Source organism: Odocoileus virginianus, chromosome 4 (genome assembly GCF_023699985.2).
Source record: "Odocoileus virginianus isolate 20LAN1187 ecotype Illinois chromosome 4, Ovbor_1.2, whole genome shotgun sequence".
NCBI classification, from domain to species: Eukaryota; Metazoa; Chordata; class Mammalia; order Artiodactyla; family Cervidae; genus Odocoileus; species Odocoileus virginianus.
Window position 1 is genome coordinate 1411879 of NC_069677.1, and position 17649 is coordinate 1429527.

Sequence of the window (17649 nt, forward strand, 5' to 3'; positions counted from 1 at the left end):
TCAGCCACGCTTGGCAAAGTTTACGCCACCGTAACGCTCAAGACATCCAAACATTGACTCAGCCTACCGGCTGAGTCAGTACATCCTGAAGGACGAGGGGGTGGGGTGGAGGCTGGGAGTCCTGAACGGCCGCCAGAGGGCGCCAGACACGCCGAGGAGACCCAAGGTACCCCTCGAGAGCTTGCGTGCCGGACTCCCGGGGCCCGGATCCCAGAGCGCGCACCGGGAGAGGGCGTGGGGCGCGCGCGTGATCGCCCCTCCCCGCGGCGGGGCACGCGTGCGCGGTACTCAGCGGCGGAGGAATCCGCGATGGAAGGCTCTCTGATTGTCCGCCTGGTAAGCGGCGCTGTTCTGGGACGATTCCCAAGCGAGGGCTTTACCCGGCAGTTCTCTTCGCTAAGGTTGTTAGAACCCTCTCAGATTGTGAAAAGTATTTCCTCTTTCCTCCTTTTTTTTTCTTGTTGCTCATTGTAGTAATTTGAAGAGTTGTTACCGAGGAAACGGTTTCCTGGGCTGCCCGGAGCCTTTCCCTCTGGGCGATGGGGGGGGGGGGGGGTGTCTGTTTTTTGGGGGCGAGTCTGTTTTTTGGGGGCGAAGACTGGCTTCTCTGGGGCGTGGAGTGTGGCATTGGGTCTTGAAATGTCCTGTCCAAACCTCAGGCCCCGCTGTCGTGATTCTGACCCCGTATCAGATTGATCCAGCCTCACGCCGTCCCCTTAACTCTCAGCTTTTGATTAAAGGGCTCAGAACTCTAGTTTAAATCACTGTGTGGTGTGAACCACGTTTTCGGTTTCAACTACCTTGGTTATTTGTTTACTACCTTATCTGATTAACGGAAGGATTTGCTGATTAATTTTAAGGGTGAAAGCCCACTTTTCTTGCAGGAGTACTTGCATTTCTGAACACTGTCCTCATTGCTTTTACGCTGGTTGTGTCTATGTATGTATTTTACTTTAGGAGAATCGCAGTTAGAGCAGTACCTTTTTTTTTTTTTTTCATTTATTTTTATTAGTTGGAGGCTAATTACTTTACATCATTACAGTAGTTTTTGTTATACATTGAAATGAATTAGCCATGGATTTACATGTATTCCCCATCCCGATCCCCCCTCCCACCTCCCTCTCTACCCGCTCCCTCTGGGTCTTCCCAGTGCACCAGGCCCGAGCACTTGTCTCATGCATCCAACCCGGGCTGGTGATCTGTACCTTTTAATCGAGAGCAGTACCTTTTAATCGAGAGCATTTTACAGTTTACAAAACTGTAGAGGCATTCAAATAATTGTTGGATGAACAAATGAGTGGACTTGGTATTTCAGCTGATTCTCAGAACGTTATGGTGAAATAGACCAGGTAAGATATTCATGAGCCCAAGCAGTCAGTCATTAAACTATGTTCTAGGTACTGCGTGTTTGGCATAAATGGTGAGCAACACAGACATGATCCCTGTTTTCAATGAGCTTATTGTCTAGACTACAGAGAGCTGTTGCCCCGACTGTAGAGTGGAGAAAGAAGATTTAGAGAAGTTAAGTGAAAGTGAAAGTGTTAGTCGCTCAGTCGTGTCCGATTCTTTGAGATCCCATGGACTGTAGCCGGCCAAGCTCCTCTGTCCATGGGATTTCACAGGCAAGAATACTGGAGTGGATTGCCGTTTCTTACTCCAGGGGATCCTCCCGACCCAGGGATCAAACCGGGGTCTCCTGCATTGAAGGCAGTTTCTTTACCATCTGAACCACCAGGGAATCTTAGAGAGGTTAACTGACTGCCAATGACCTCGCAGCTGATACCTTAGAGAGATAAGATTCTGTTGTGGCCACTCGGTAAAGCCAGAATGGACTCCTACTCAACATTTGATTTGGAGATGGAAACTGATGAATACACACACACACACACACACACACACACACACACACACACACACCCGCTTGAAGAGGTTTATTACTTACATATAAAGGCTTATTACTTAGTGAAGTACGTAGTGGAATACACAGTACATAGTGAAGAGGGAAGAACAGGACAGTCTTCTTAAGCAGATCCAAAGTGACTTGAAAGGACAAGCGAATGAGGCTGGCTCGGCTTTTGCAGTGGTTAGGGGGTGGGGTCAAGGGTTCCTGCATGTGGACAGATTGTTGCTTTGTTTGACTCTGGCATCCACACCAAAGGAAAGGACACCCAGACTTTTTTTTCTTAACCAACTTGCCCATTTGAGAGACAGGGAGGAGAAGAAGGGGTGAAGTTTAAAACTGTCATCAGGCAAACATCAAAAAATTGAATGAGACTCATTATAATTTACACTTGATGTCTGACTGATGACTGAAATGTACCATTTTTCACTTAGTTGAATTTTGAACTTAAGTAAGCCATCCTGGCTCTTGTATGAGGCCTAGAGACTGAAGTCAGTAAGGAAAATAAAACTGCCACTGAATACCTTGTTCAGGAGTCCAATGATATGTATTTTGAGGAATAAAACAAGTACCTTGGCCACTGTTAGGAATGTCTGGAACTCTTGATGGGGATAAAGAGTGTTCTGGCGAGGCCTTTTATTGTGGCTTTATTGTATGTATCGACACTTGTGACCTTGATTTATATTTTGAGTATCTGAAAACAAGAGAGTTCTTTATTCCAAGTGGTGCCACTGTTAGGCATGGCCCAAGAGTCTGTAAAAATGCACAGATAAAGCCAGTTGTTGGCCGAAGCATTCAGGGTTAAGATAACTGTGGGCATTTTAGTCAGTTTTGCTGACCTCTGGGTCCTTTCCTTCATTAGGGACATCCTGGTTAAAGGATGAAAAGCAGTGGTCTCCAGTGAGCTCCAGCATGTGGAGGGATATTGATGCTGTCCACCAAACAGCACGTTTGTCCATCAGACTAACAATAGGAGTTTAAAGTGTTAAGCTCCTACAGCTTTTCACTCAGTTGAATCCAAATTGGTCTCCATGTATTCAAACGGTGTGAGAGAGGGGTGACTTCTTCTTGTCTCATGACAAATGACAAAGGAGTGAGAACAGGGGAGGCCATGCCCGCCAGTAGGTGGGATATGTTGGAAGGCCCAGATTTGATTCTGTCCTGCAGCAAGGAGACCTTGCTGGCTGTGCTGAGCTTGAAAGGTCCTGCTGCCGGGATGGGCAGCTCGATGTGGAGGGTAGGCTCAGAGCTTACGAGAGCCTCTGCTTCTAGGGGGATCCAGTGTGCTATCAGTCATTGCTGTTCAAATGACATATTGTGTAGGGGTAAGGAGGTAATTTGTTGCATTAGAAGCCTGTGGACAACTTAGAGGCATTATGAGTGGCTCAGAATCTCCAGGAGTCATGAAGAGAGGCTGCTAAAGTATCTACAGTGAAGGATTCTTTGTATGTGTATTTATGTGCTTGTGTGTTTGTTTGGGGGTGGTTTGGGGGAGGAAGTAGCACTTCTGGGAGTGTCTATTGTATTATAATTTTGACAACTTTCAGAATCTTTTTTTGGGAGGGGGCCCTGTTCAGGGTGGACTGACCTGAAGTAACAGCATAAACAGGCTTAAGTAGAATTTGTGAACAACTAATATATCACCTCCAGAATCCAAAAGGACCTAAAAGATGTTGGATTTGTGTGTGTGTGTGTTTTTAATTTAACTTATTTTATTCAAGTATATTTGATTTACAGTGTTGTGTTAATTTCTGCTGTACAGCAAAGTGATTCAGTTACACATTTTTTATACTCTTTTCCATTATGATTTATCACAGGATATTGAATATAGTTCCCTGTTGGACTTGTTTTAATGTTTCTTGACATTATCAGGGATGGAGTTGCCCTTGGTTTACCAAATAGTTTTCAGGAATTTAACCAAAGTAGCAGGCCTTATACTGAGTGTGGAACAATGGCCCATCTTCTTTTCATGAGTGTTTGTATGTCCTGAAGGAGTGTGTCAAAAGAATGACCTTAGAGGAGAATGTAACATCAATCCTGTGCTCCTGGAGAGACCTGGATACAGTTACCTGTAAAGGCTGTGTGGAGTGGCAAGGCTTTTGAGATACACTGTGTGTAGCCAGGTAAAGGTATATCGTGACCCTCTGGAGGTGAAGGCAAACTGACCAAGAGGTCACTGAAAGAACATGCTTATCAAACTTACAGCATCAGAATATTTATCAGTTTCTGGTTGAATGGTGTCAGTAATTTTAATAGTATTGGACAGAGGGACCTTCATGGGTAGGGCCATGGCGTCAGAGACACTCATCAACTGTGAGGCCCTATTCTTCACTCCATCTTTACCAGGCCACACTGGGCTACTAAGTGGAGAAACAATAAAGATAATTACTCTTTCACTAATTGGGCCTTATATAATAAATCTCAATCTTTGAAGGCCTTGTTTTATTTTACATTGAGCTATGTTAACTGTTTTAACTAGAGTTGAGGGTAGTACAGAGGGTCTCACCTTTATAAAAGCCATTTTGCAAGCTCCAAAGACTTCATTTAGATTTATTACTCATTGGATCAGACCATCCTTTGCCACTGCATGATATTTTAGGACAATGTGTTCCGTGATCAGGGAGAATTTAGGCAAGGTAGTTCTGGTAGTTAAGGTGAGACATACATATTTGTTGCCCATTTAATGTTGAGTATTTCCCTAAGATTATAGAGAGTAGCTTGTTTAGGTTTAGTTCTTTAAGTCTTCAGGGATAACTGTAGTTTGAGCCCAGTATTGACTAAAGCCATGAATATTTGCCAGTCAGTGCATTTTAGCAGGTGTTGAAGTTCATTCAAAACCTATGCTGTAAATCCCACTCGTGGGCATATATCTGGAGAAAACTCTAATTCGAAAAGATACATGCACCCCAGTGTTCATAGCAGCACTATTTATAATAGCCAAGACACGGAAACATCTTAAATGTCCATTGACAGATAAATGGATAAGGAAGAGGTGGTACCTGTACACAATGTACTTCTCAGACATAGAAAAGAATGAAACAATGCCATTTGCAGCAACATGGGTGTACCTAGAGATCATAATATTAAGGGAAATCAGACAGAAAAAGACAAAAATCATACAATGTCACTTATATGTAGAATCTAAAAAAAATAAATGAATTTATTTACAAAACAGGAATAGACTTACAGAAATAGAAAACAAAGGGGAGAGCAGGGTGGGGAGGTAGGAAGAGATAAATTAAGAGGTTGGGATATGCACGCTGCTATATATAAAACTGATAAACAAAAAGGATCTACAGTATAGCACAGGGAACTTTACTCAGTATTTTATAGTAGCCAATAATGGAAAGGCATCTGAAAAAGAATATAGATATATAACTGAATCATTTTGCCTTATATCTGAAACTGACACAATAATGTAAAATAACTATGTTTCAATAAAAAATAGTTGTATATATTTAAAAACGCTGTGATGTAGAATTTTGTTGTATAAATTATTTTAATACATTTTGGATTTCCAACTGAGTCAAATTGTGGACTTGTTTCAATTTTTTTGTTTACTTGTTTCTTCTTCCTGTATACAGCTGTGTTTCTCTCTTTCTCTTTTTTTGGTGGCTAGAGAATGTACGTTGGGTAGAGGAGGTCCTTTCTATCTTTTTATATTTATAAATTTCTTCCTCCAGAGAACCTCAAATCAGTATCACTAGGGTTTGGGGCTTCACCCCTGGCAGTGTTTACTTCATAGAATTTAGGAAACTCAAACTTAAGTTTTTTATTTTTTAGGTCAGAGCTCAGGTTTGTTTTTTTTTTTTAAATAGGAATATAATTGCTTTACAATGTTGTGTTAGTTTTGTTAGTTTCTGCTGTAGAACACCTGTGAATCAGCTATATGTATACATGTATCCCCTCTCTCTTCTGCCTCCCTCCCACCCATGTAAGTTGAGTTTGAATTACCCTTTGCTGTGCTATGTGGGTTCTGAGTGCTTTTCACTGTAACCCTGAGGATCAGCATTTTTGCTCAAAGAGGCATAGGTGGTGGCTGCAGTAGTGGCAGTGGTATTTAAGAGTTCTGGTGAGCTTTGTGCTCTTATAATAGATGCCACTTCACCTCACTTTTCTCTCTTTTTTTAGCTCCATAGTGACTGCTTTCATGAGTGACCACCTCATGGGCCCATATCTTGCAATGGATATAATCTTTTCCCTAAGCACTGAGGTGGTGCTTGTGGTCAAGAATCTGCCTGCCAATGCAGGAGACGCAGGAGACACTGGTTCAATCCCTGGGTTGGGAAGATACCCTGGAGTTGGAAATGGCAATCCACTCCAGTATTCTTGCCTGGAAAATCCCATGGACAGAGGGGCCTGGCAGTCTACAGTCCATGGGGTTGCAAAAGAGTAGGACATGGCTAGCATGTGCACATAAGCACTCTATACATTGAGGCCAGTGCCTGGTTGAGATACCGGATTAATTTATTTTATTTCTTTCATTGTTTGTATAAATCAGAGTTAATTTACCAGGTTCCTTACCAATGGACAATAAGAATGTTTCCACTTTCTTTGTATTAGAAACTTTGTTGACCTCATGTGCACATTAAATTGATGAATTGTAGTACATCTATACCCATTTTAAACCCAATTGCATTGCAAATTATTCTCCAAAGAGGTTGAACCAATGGTTACTCTCATTACATTGTATTTATTATTATTATTATTATTTTTTTTTTTACTGTCTAATTGTTACTCTAGCTGACTGAACTTCTAGAGGCTAAGGACTTTGTGTTTTACTCATTTTTGAATCTTTAGTACAAACTAAATTACCTAATAAATAGTAGTGGTTGGAAAATATGTGATGTGTGTATGAATACATGAACTGCAGAAGCAAAAACACTAATTACTGTTTTCTAAAAGCTTAAATATTGTCCTTTTCACAATAATTTGTGTATTTTGAGCTTTTATTGTTTTCTTTTTAAAATGAACATTTCTCAGTAAGTAATTTAAATTGTTTGATACTTGTTTCCAGGTAATAAACGAAAGGAATTCAAGTTTTGCCGCTGGGTTAAGGAAGAATTAGAGAAAATCCTACTCCACTTGTGGATGAGAGTGATATAGTGTCAGCTAAAGAACAAGGACCAAATATATATAACTGGAGTGGTGACTGAAGCTTTTTATGGTAATTTATCTTCTTTCTTATATCTTCATTTTAACCTTAAATTCAAGATTTCTTTGTCTGTAGCAATTCTTATAACTTATAATAGTTATAATATTTTCTTGTTCAGTTCAGTTGAGTTGCTCAGTCGCATCCAACTCTTTGTGATGCCATGAATTGCAGCATACCAGGCCTTCCTGTCCATCACCAACTCCCGGAGTTTGCTCAAACTCATGCCCATGTCGTTGATGGCATCCGGCCATCTCATGCTCTGTCGTCCCCTTCTCCTCCTGCCCCCAATCCCTCCCAGCATCAGGGTCTTTCCCAATGAGTCAACTCTTCTCATGAGGTGGCCAAAGTATTGGAGTTTCAGCTTCAGCATCAGTCCTTCCAAGGAACACCCAGGGCTGATCTCCTTTAGGATGGACTGATTGGATCTCCTTGCACTCCAAGGGACTCTCAAGAGTCTTCTCCAATACCATAGATCAAAAGCATCAATTTTTTGGCACTCAGCTTTCCTCACAGTCCAACTCTCACATCCATACATGACCACTGGAAAAACCATAGCCTTGACCAGACGGACCTTTGTTGGCAAAGTAATGTCTCTGCTTTTTAATATGCTGTCTAAGTTGGTCATAACTTTCCTTCCAAGGAGTAAGCGTCTTGTAATTTCATGGCTGCAGTCACCATTTGCAGTGATTTTGGAGCCCCCCAAAATAAAGTCTGACACTATTTCCACTGTCTCCCCACCTATTTGCCATGAGTTGATGGGACCAGATGCCATGATCTTAGTTTTCTGAATGTTGAGCTTTAAGCCAGCTTTTTCACTCTCCTCTTTTAGTTTCATCAAGAGGCTTTTTATTTCATCTTCACTTTTAGCCATAAGGGTGGTGTCATCTGCATATCTGAGGTTATTGATATTTCTCCCGGCAATCTTGATTCCAGCTTGTGCTTCATCCAGCCCAGCGTTTCTCATGATGTACTCTGTGTATAAGTTAAATAAGCATGGTGACAATAACAGCCTTGACATACTCCTTTTCCTATTAGGAAAAAGTCTATTGTTCCATGTCCAGTCCTAACTGTTGCTTCCTGACCTGCATACAGGTTTCTCAAGAGGCAGGTCAGGTGGTCTGGTATTCCCATCTCTTTCAGAATTTTCCACAGTTTATTGTGATCCACACAGTTGAAGGCTTTGGCGTAGTCAATCAAGCAGAAATAGATGTTTTTCTGGAACTCTCTTGCTTTTTCTATGATCCAGTGGATGTTGGCAATTTGATCTCTGGTTCCTCTGCCTTTTCTAAAATCAGCTTAAACATCTGGAATTTCACGGTTCACATATTGCTGAAGCCTGGCTTGGAGAATTTTGAACATTACGTTACTAGCGTGTGAGATGAGTGCAATTGTGCAGTAGTTTGAGCATTCTTTGGGATTGCCTTTCTTTGAAATTGAAATGAAAACTGACCTTTTCCAGTCCTGTGGCCACTGCTGAGTTTTCCAAATTTGCTGGCATATTGAGTGCAGCACTTTCACAGCATCATCTTTCAGGATTTGAAACAGCTCAACTGGAATTCCATCACATCCACTAGCTTTGTTCCTAGTGATGCTTCCTAAGGCCCACTTGGGTTCACATTCCAGGATGTCTGGCTCTAGGTGAGTGATCACACCATTGTGATTATCTGGGTTTTGAAGATCTTTTTTGTACAGTTCTTCTGTTTATTCTTGCCACCTCTTCTTAATATCTTCTGCTTCTGTTAGGTCCATACCATTTCTGTCCTTTATTGTGCCCATCTTTGCATGAAATGTTCCCTTGGTATCTCTAATTTTCTTGAAGAGATCTCTAGTCTTTCCCATTCTGTTGTTTTCCTCTATTTCTTTGCATTGATCACTGAGGAAGGCTTTCTTATCTCTCCTTGCTATTCTTTGGAACTCTGCATTCAAATGGGAATATCTTTCCTTTTCTCCTTTGCTTTTTGCTTCTCTTCTTTTCACAGCTATTTGTAAGGCCTTCTCAGACAGCCATTCTGCCTTTTTGCATTTCTTTTCCATGGGGATGGTCTTGATCCCTGTCTCCTGTACAATGTCACGAACCTCCGTCCATAGTTCATCAGGCTCTCTGTCTATCAGATCTAGTCCCTTAAATCTATTTCTCACTTCCACTGTATATTCATAAGGGATTTGATTTAGGTCATAACTGAATGATCTAGTGGTTTTCCCTACTTTCTTCAGTTTAAGTCTGAATTTGGCAATAAGGAGTTCATTATCTGAGCCACAGTCAGCTCCCGGTCTTGTTTTTGCTGACTGTACAGAGCTTCTCCATCTTTGGCTACAAAGAATATAATCAATCTGATTTCGGTGTCGACCATCTGGTGATGTCCATGTGTAGAGTCTTCTCTTATGTTGTTGGAAGAGGGTGTTTGCCATGACCAGTGCATTCTTTTGGCAAAACTCTATCAGCCTTTGCCCTGCATCATTCCGTACTCCAAGGCCAAATTTGCCTGTTACTCCAGGTGTTTCTTGACTTCCTACTTTTGTATTCCAGTCCCCTGTAATGAGAAGGACATCTTTTTTGGATGTTAGTTCTAAAAGGTCTTGTAGGTCTTCATAGAACCGTTTAACTTCAACTTCTTCAGCGTTACTGGTTGAGGCATAGGCTTGGATTACTGTGATAATGAATGGTTTGCCCTGGAAATGAACAGAGATCATTCTGTCGTTTATGAGATTGCATCCAAGTACTGCATTTCAGACTCTTTTGTTGACCATGATGGCTACTCCATTTCTTCTAAGGTATTCCTGCCCACAGTAGTAGATACAATGGTCATCTGAGTTAAATTCACCCATTCCAGTCCATTTTAGTTCGCTGATTCCTAGAATGTCGACATTCACTCTTGCCATCTCCTGTTTGACCACTTCCAATTTGCCTTGATTCATGGACTTAACATTCCAGGTTCGTGTGCAGTATTGCTCTTTACATCATCGGACCTTGCTTCTATCACCAGTCACATCCACAACTGTTTTGTTTTTGCTTTGGCTCCATCCCTTCATTCTTTCTGGAGTTATTTCTCCACTGATCACCAGTAGCACATTGGGCACCTACCGACCTGGGGAGTTCATCGTTCAGTATCCCATCATTTTGCGTTCTCATACTGTTCATGGGGTTGTGAAGGCAAGAATACTGAAGTGGCTTGCCATTCCCTTCTCCAGTGGACCACATTCTGTCAGACCTCTCCACCATGACCCGATTGTCTTGGGTGGCCCCATACGGCATGGCTTAGTTTCATTGAGTTAGACACGACTGTGGTCCTGTGATCAGATTGGCTAATTTTCTGTGATTATGGCTTTAGTGTGTCTGCCCTCTGATGCCCTCTCGCAACACCTACCGTCTTACTTGGGTTTCTCTTACCTTGGACGTGGGGTATCTCTTCACGGCTGCTCCAGCAAAGCGCAGCCGCTGCTCCTTACCTTGGACGAGGGGTATTTTCTTACCGCTGCCCCTCCTGATCTTGAACGTGGAGTAGCTCCTCTCAGCCCTCCTGTGCCTGCGCAGCAGCTGCTCCTTGGAGGTGGGGTTGCTCCTCTCAGCTGCCCCTGACCGCGGGCGTGGGGTAGCTCCTCTTGGGCGTGGTCCCTGACCTTGGGCGTGAGGTAGCTCTTCTTGGCCGACATTTTAGGTATTTAAGTTTTAATTTAGTGCCCCAAAGACATTCCTGATTATACTCTCCTTTGGCCACTAGAAGGCACTGTTGTCCGGTTTGATGGAGTTGGAAACTACCTGCTTCAGTTTCCCTGGGAGAAATCTACACCACAGAAATGGATTCCATTTACATTGTTGCTCCTTATATTGGCAAGAGACTAATATTACACAGAGATTATAGTTCTCAGTGTTACTGAGAAGCCAGCTATTTTGCATAAATTTGATTGAAAGAATTGGTTCCTGAACCTAAAAGGAAGTTTAACAATGTTTGACCTGTAGTATATAATGATTTTAAGATAGGTTTTAAAACTAGAAGTTTCATATTCTGTTTGCACTGTGCTCACCTGGTTGCATATCCTGGATATGCTTCAAATTTCCCTACTGTAAAATGAGATTCCTTCTTCTTGATTAGGAGCACAGTCTTTTGTAAGAACAACATTTCTGTTACCATCTGAATGCTTGCAGTTATTATTTTAAAGGACTCATGCTAAATCCTATGACAGTTATGAGCTATTTGATACAATCTGGTATAATGCCACTGTAAGTGAAATTTATATAAGATTCTAAGGCATATATAGTTCCAATAGTAGTTCATTAGAAAGCTCATCTCTTGACCAGGCATACTTGGGAGCAGAATTTCTCATAATTTCAGAGTAGACTAAAAAAGACATTAATAGGTATAAGGATCAGTTTAAGCACAATCATTCTGTTCATAATTAGCTGCTCATTTATTGAATGCTGTTGAATCTTAACATTAATAACACATTCTTCCTTCCTATTAGAAAACTTAAGATTTTTTGAACCATATCCCTAAGGAAACTATTTGGTTGCTAAGAAATATACAAATAAGTGCACATCCTAAAAAAAAATATGTCCTCTATGTTTATTGCATTGTTTTGATCACATTTTGAGAAAGTTTGACTGTTGTTGTATTTTTGTCTTTCTGCATTGTGTTTTATAGCTTACGTTATTGTTTGGAAAGCCTTTATAACTCCAAGGGCTAAATAGTTATCATGACAGACTTAAAGCATCAAAAAGGGTGAAGCAAGAAAAGAAAAAAGCAAACGAATGAGAGAATTTAGAGATAGAAGGAAAGAGAAAAATAGAACTTTGTTCTAAGCTTTACTACTCTTTAGTATATGGACCCAGCAGACGTGGCAACACTTGATTAGAAATTCAGAGTCACAGGCCCAACCTTGCACTTACTGGATGAGAATTGTTATTTTCACAAGATTTCCAGGTGATTTGTATGTACATTCAAGTTTTAGAAGCACTGATTTAGTGCTGAATGTCCACTTTGGCCCAATTTAAGTCTCTATGATGATTGTAAACACAATTTTTATATGAATTCACATGGAATAGGTTTAGAGACAAAGTATAACATCTCAGAAATTTTACTGACCTTTCCAAAGGTCACTTTTCAGAAACCAGAACCATCATAACTTGAGAAGCAAATAAAATTCCAGCTGAGCTATTTAAAATCCTAAAAGATGATGCTGTTAAAGTGCTATACTCAGTATGTCTGCAGATTTGGAAAACTCAGCAGTGGCCACAGGACTGGAAAAGATCAGTTTTGATTCCATTCCCAAAGAAGGCCAGTGCCAAAGAATGTTCACACTACCATACAATTTTACTCAGTTCACATGTTAGCAAGGTTATATTTAAAATCCTTCAAGCTAGGCTTCAGTGGTATGTTGACTGAGAACTTCCAGATGTACAAGCTGGGTTTCAAAGAGGCAGAGGAACCAGAGATCAAATTACCAACATTTATTGGATCATGAAGGCAAGGGAATTCCAGAAAAATATCTACTTCTGCTTCATTGACAATGCTAAAGCCTTTCAGTGTGCATCATAATATACTGTGGAAAATTTGATCACCTTACCTGTCTCCTGAGAAGCCTGTCTCTGGGTCAAGAAGCAACAGTTAGAACTGGACATGGAACAGTGGACTGGTTCAAAATTGGGAAAGGAGTAAGACAAGGCTGTATATTACCACCTTGCTTATTTAACTTCTATGCTGAGCACATCATATGAAATGCCAGGCCGCAGGAATCATAAGCTGGAATCAAGATTGATGGGAGATACATCAACAACCTCAGATGATACAACTCGAATGCCAGAGAGGTAAGAGAAACTAAAGAGCCTCTTGATGAAGGTAAAAGAGTAGAGTGGATCTTTAATCCATTTTGAGTTTATTTTTGTATCTAAATGTAAGACCAGAAACTATAAAACTCCTAGAGGAGAACATAGGCAAAACACTCTCCGACATAAATCACAGCAGGATCCTCTATGACCCACATCCCAGAATTTTAGAAATAAAAGCAAAAATAAACAAATGGGACCTAATGAAACTTAAAAGCTTTTGCACAACAAAGGAAACTATAAGCAAGTTGAAAAGACAGCCCTCAGATTGGGAGAAAATAATAGCAAATGAAGCAACAGACAAAGGATTAATCTCAAAAATATACAAGCAACTCCTCCAGCTCAACTCCAGAAAAATAAATGACCCAATCAAAAAATGGGCCAAAGAACTAGACAGACATTTCTCCAAGGAAGACATACAGATGGCTAACAAACACATGAAAAGATACTCAACATCACTCATTATCAGAGAAATGCAAATCAAAACCACAATGAGGTACCATTATACGCCAGTCAGGATGGCTGCTATCCAAAAGTCTACAAGCAATAAATGCTGGAGAGGGTGTGGAGAAAAGGGAACCCTCTTACACTGTTGGTGGGAGTGCAAATTAGTACAGCCACTATGGAAAACAGTGTGGAGATTTCTTAAAAAGCTGGAAATAGAACTGCCATATGACCCAGCAATACCACTTCTGGGCATACACACCGAGGAAACCAGATCTGAAAGAGACATGTGCACCCCAATGTTCATCACAGCACTGTTTATAATAGCCAGGACATGGAAGCAACCTAGATGCCCATCAGCAGATGAATGGATAAGGAAGCTGTGGTACATATACACCATGGAATATTACTCAGCCATTAAAAAGAATTCATTGGAATCACTTCTAATGAGATGGATGAAACTGGAGCCCATTATACAGAGCGAAGTAAGCCAGAAAGATAAAGACCATTACAGTATACTAACACATATATATGGAATTTAGAAAGATGGTAACGATAACCCTATATGCAAAACAGAAAAAGAGACTCAGATGTATAGAACAGACTTGTGGATTCTGGGAGAAGGCGAGGGTGGGATGTTTCAAGAGAACAGCATCGAAACATGTATATTATCTAGGGTGAAACAGATCACCAGCCCAGGTTGGGTGCATGAGACAAGTGCTCGGGCCTGGTGCACTGGGAAGACCCAGAGGGAGTGGGTAGAGAGGGAGGTGGGAGGGGGGACCGGGATGGGGAATACATGTAAATCCATGGCTAATTCATTTCAATGTATGACAAAAACCACTGCAATGATGTAAAGTAATTAGCCTCCAACTAATAAAAATAAATGGAAAATAAAATAAAATAAAATAATAAAGCAAAAAAAAAAAAAAAGGAGAAAGAAGAATGAGGGGAAAAAAAAAGAGTAGAGTGGAAAAGCTGGCTTAAAACTGAACTTTCCAACAGATCTTACTTGAAAAGTAAGATCATGGCATCTGGTCCCATCACTTCATGACAAATAGAAGGGGAAAAAATGGAAACAATGACAGATTTTATTTTCTTAGTCTCCAAAATCACTGGGGATGGTGACTGCAGCCATGAAATTAGAAGACGCTTGCTCCTTGGAAAGAAAGCTATGACAGACCTAGACAGTGTATTAAAACGCAGAGACATCACTTTGCTGATGAAGATCCATATAGTCAAAATTAAGGTTTTTCCAGTCATGTATGGATTTGAGGGTGGACCAAAAGAAGATTGAGTGCCAAAGAATTGATGCTTTCGAACTGTGGTTCTGGAGAAGACTATCGAGAGAGTCCCCTGGACAGCATGGAGATCAAACCAATCAATTCTAAAGGAAATCAACCCTGAATATTCATTGAAAGGACTGATACTGAAGCTCCAATACTTTGGCCACCTGATATGAAGAGCCGACTCATTGGAAAAGACCCTGATGCTGGGAAAGACTGAAGACAAAAGGAGAAGGGGATGGCAGAGGATGAGATGCCTAGATAGCATTAGTGACTCAATGGACATGAATTTGAAGAAACTCCAGGAGATAGTAGGGGATGGAAGAGCGTAGTGTGCTACAGTCCATGGTCACAAAGAGTTGGACACAACTTAGTGACTAAACAACAAATGACATCTCAGAAGTTTTACTGACCTTTCCAAAGGTCACCTATCCAGAAACCAGAACTGTCAACAACTGAGAAACAAATAGAAGCAAAAAAGAACCTGAATAGCTAAATGAGAGTTCACACTGATGGATCTTGTAAGAGGAGAGTCCCTAAGCCTTCATATGGGATTTCTTTATTTTTGATTTTTTAAAAAATAAGCCTAAATAAGAAGATTTCCACTGGGTAGTTGAATAGATTATTTGAGATCTGAATTATCTGGTGAAACATATGGACAGTAGCAAGAGATGACAGGAGCCACTCAAGGAGTTTAGGAACCTGAGCCTCTCAATGTGACAGCCAAAGGCCTGTGCAGATCATTGACTCTAATATAGCACTGTAACTGTTAAAAATGGTTAAGAAGTCTGGAAAATAAATAATACATTTTTTCCCCCTCTGCCATTTTAAATCCATATGCTTCCGCCACTCACTTCATGTTGCCATTTTTATGTTCTCCTGGCAATAAAGTAGGGGTTGAATTGAAATGTGAAACCATTGGGTGGTGCTTTGGGTGAGATGGGGGTGGGGACTCCGAAGAGCTCTAGTCCTTTATGTCTCAGTGCAGGAAGAATTCAGTCAGAGGCAAAGTGATAGATAAATGATTTATTAGACTAGGAACACTTGTGAGGCTCATAGGCAGGAGGGTGAGAGGGTGCCACCTTGAGAACTTACTGGGCTACAGTTTTATAATCAGAGGAAAAGTGGGGAGGGGGAAAAGCCCTTCTTTGTCATTCTTGAATGGACGTCATGCTTCCATCATCAGTTCCTCCTCCAGGTTGGGTAGGGGAGTTTTTTTTGTCCCTATATGGTAAAGCTAGGTCAACAAATTATTGCTTCCTAATAATATGTGTGCAGAGAGCATGTCTTGACTTACTGAGTTCACTGAGCAGGATGTGGGTCTCCTGCTATCATTGTTTCATTGTTTGGGGCATGTCTCTTGCTTCCCTTGTGTTGTTTTGTTGCCAAACAAGCCTGCTTGATTTTGTGGTTAAGCATACCTGCTTTCCTGAGTAATAATTAACTTAAAGGGTCTCCCATGTTTTTTCTACTTACAATCCCCTAGTGGGATTAATGTTTTAATCAGCTGCTTTGTCCCTTTACTCTGTCCCTATCAGAATGAGTGCAGTAAGATGGCAAGGTTCACTGAGGGATCCAGAATTAACACAAGGAAGACCAAACAGCATAACAGGAAAATATTCATAAGGCACATGACCTGGTAGTTAGCAAAGAATTAGAACAGTGTCTGAGCTTCCTCAGTGGCTCGGTTGTAAAGAATCTGCCTGCAATACAGGAGATGCAGGAGACACAGGTTCAACCCCTGGGTCAGGAAGATCCCCTGGAGAAGGGAATGGCAACCCACTCCAGAAATCTGGCCTGGAGAATCCCGTGGACAGAGGAACCTGGCGGGCTACAGTCCATGGGGTTGCAAGGAGTCGGACATGACTGAAGTGACTGAGCACAAGCACAGAACTCTTTCACCAGAACATCTGAGGAATCTAGATTTGGGCCTTTTCACTTTGGGAAAGTTTCTACCGAAGAAGATTGTTCACTTTGTAAAATTTTGGTATGTAGAGAGTTAAGCCCCAGGAATCTGAAACATTCACTCATGTGGAATACCTCATGTATTCTGGCCTGACTACCTGTGTTGATCTAACTGTAGTGAGTTTATGTTTAATTTCACCTTATTGAAAAAAATTTGGGGGGGTTTTGGGGAAAGCTATGACATGTGGTTTCTTAGTTTCCCAACCAGGGATCAAACCTGTGCCCCCTGCAGTAGAAACGTGGCATTCTAACTAAAGTGAATTTAGAGAGTAACATGATACAATTAAACAGATTGGAGATCAGGAAGAAAACACCTAGAATACAGTGTGTGCTCTGCCCCTGGTGATCTCACTGCGTAGTGCTCTTGACTATGTTGCTTAACCTGTTTGGCCTCAGGTGCTTCACTTGTAAAATTAGACATTGGGCCATAGCATTGCAGCTATGTCTTGAATCACGAAAGAGTGTGTGTTGAATCACGGAAGAAGGTTATGGCTAGCAAGTGCTCATAATTTACAGTCCTGAAAGGAAGTATGTTACTTGGGGAACACCTTCCCTTAACATTGTCCCAGTGGTAAAAAGACTGAAAAGTTCTAGATAAGGAGACATACTATCTGTCATATTGGAAAATTGTTCTGATGCTTCCCCACACCAAAAGAAAAAACATTGTGAAAACAAGAGGCTACACGAAAGTGAACCAAAGTTGATTGTCCCCCCTTCCCACCCCCAGGCTGACTTCTTTTAGGCCCTATCTATCTGTTCTTATGCTGCTTAACAATCTGGCTAGTAAGTGTCTTTCTGATAGTAGGACTTTAAATTAAATCACCACAGCAATAGATACTGAAATCACCAGCTACCGATTTTTTATTTCCATCTTACAAACATAGGAATCCTAGTATGTGGGGGATGAGTTAATTTTTAATTCTTAATGTAACAGTAAAAATTATGTGAAATGAAGAAATTAAATTTAAAATGAAGTTAATAGCAAGTAAATATTTGTGCTTTGCCCTTTAACAGTTAGGAAAAATACATAGTGAAGGGCTTCCCTGGTGGCTCAGTGGTAAAGAATCTACCTGCCAGT

At 41.1% G+C, this 17649-nt stretch overlaps 1 protein-coding gene across 1 annotated transcript in view; it reads left to right on the forward strand.

The window, feature by feature from the left end:
• Positions 1-264: 264 nt before the first annotated feature.
• The window catches only part of GRAMD1C (GRAM domain containing 1C), a 106761-nt gene continuing 89376 nt past the window's right edge, over positions 265-17649 (forward strand). The window contains 3 exon segments of the mRNA XM_070465965.1: positions 265-336; positions 6918-6955; positions 6957-7055. Coding sequence (XP_070322066.1) covers positions 310-336; positions 6918-6955; positions 6957-7055 — 164 coding nt within the window. The 5' untranslated portion in view covers positions 265-309.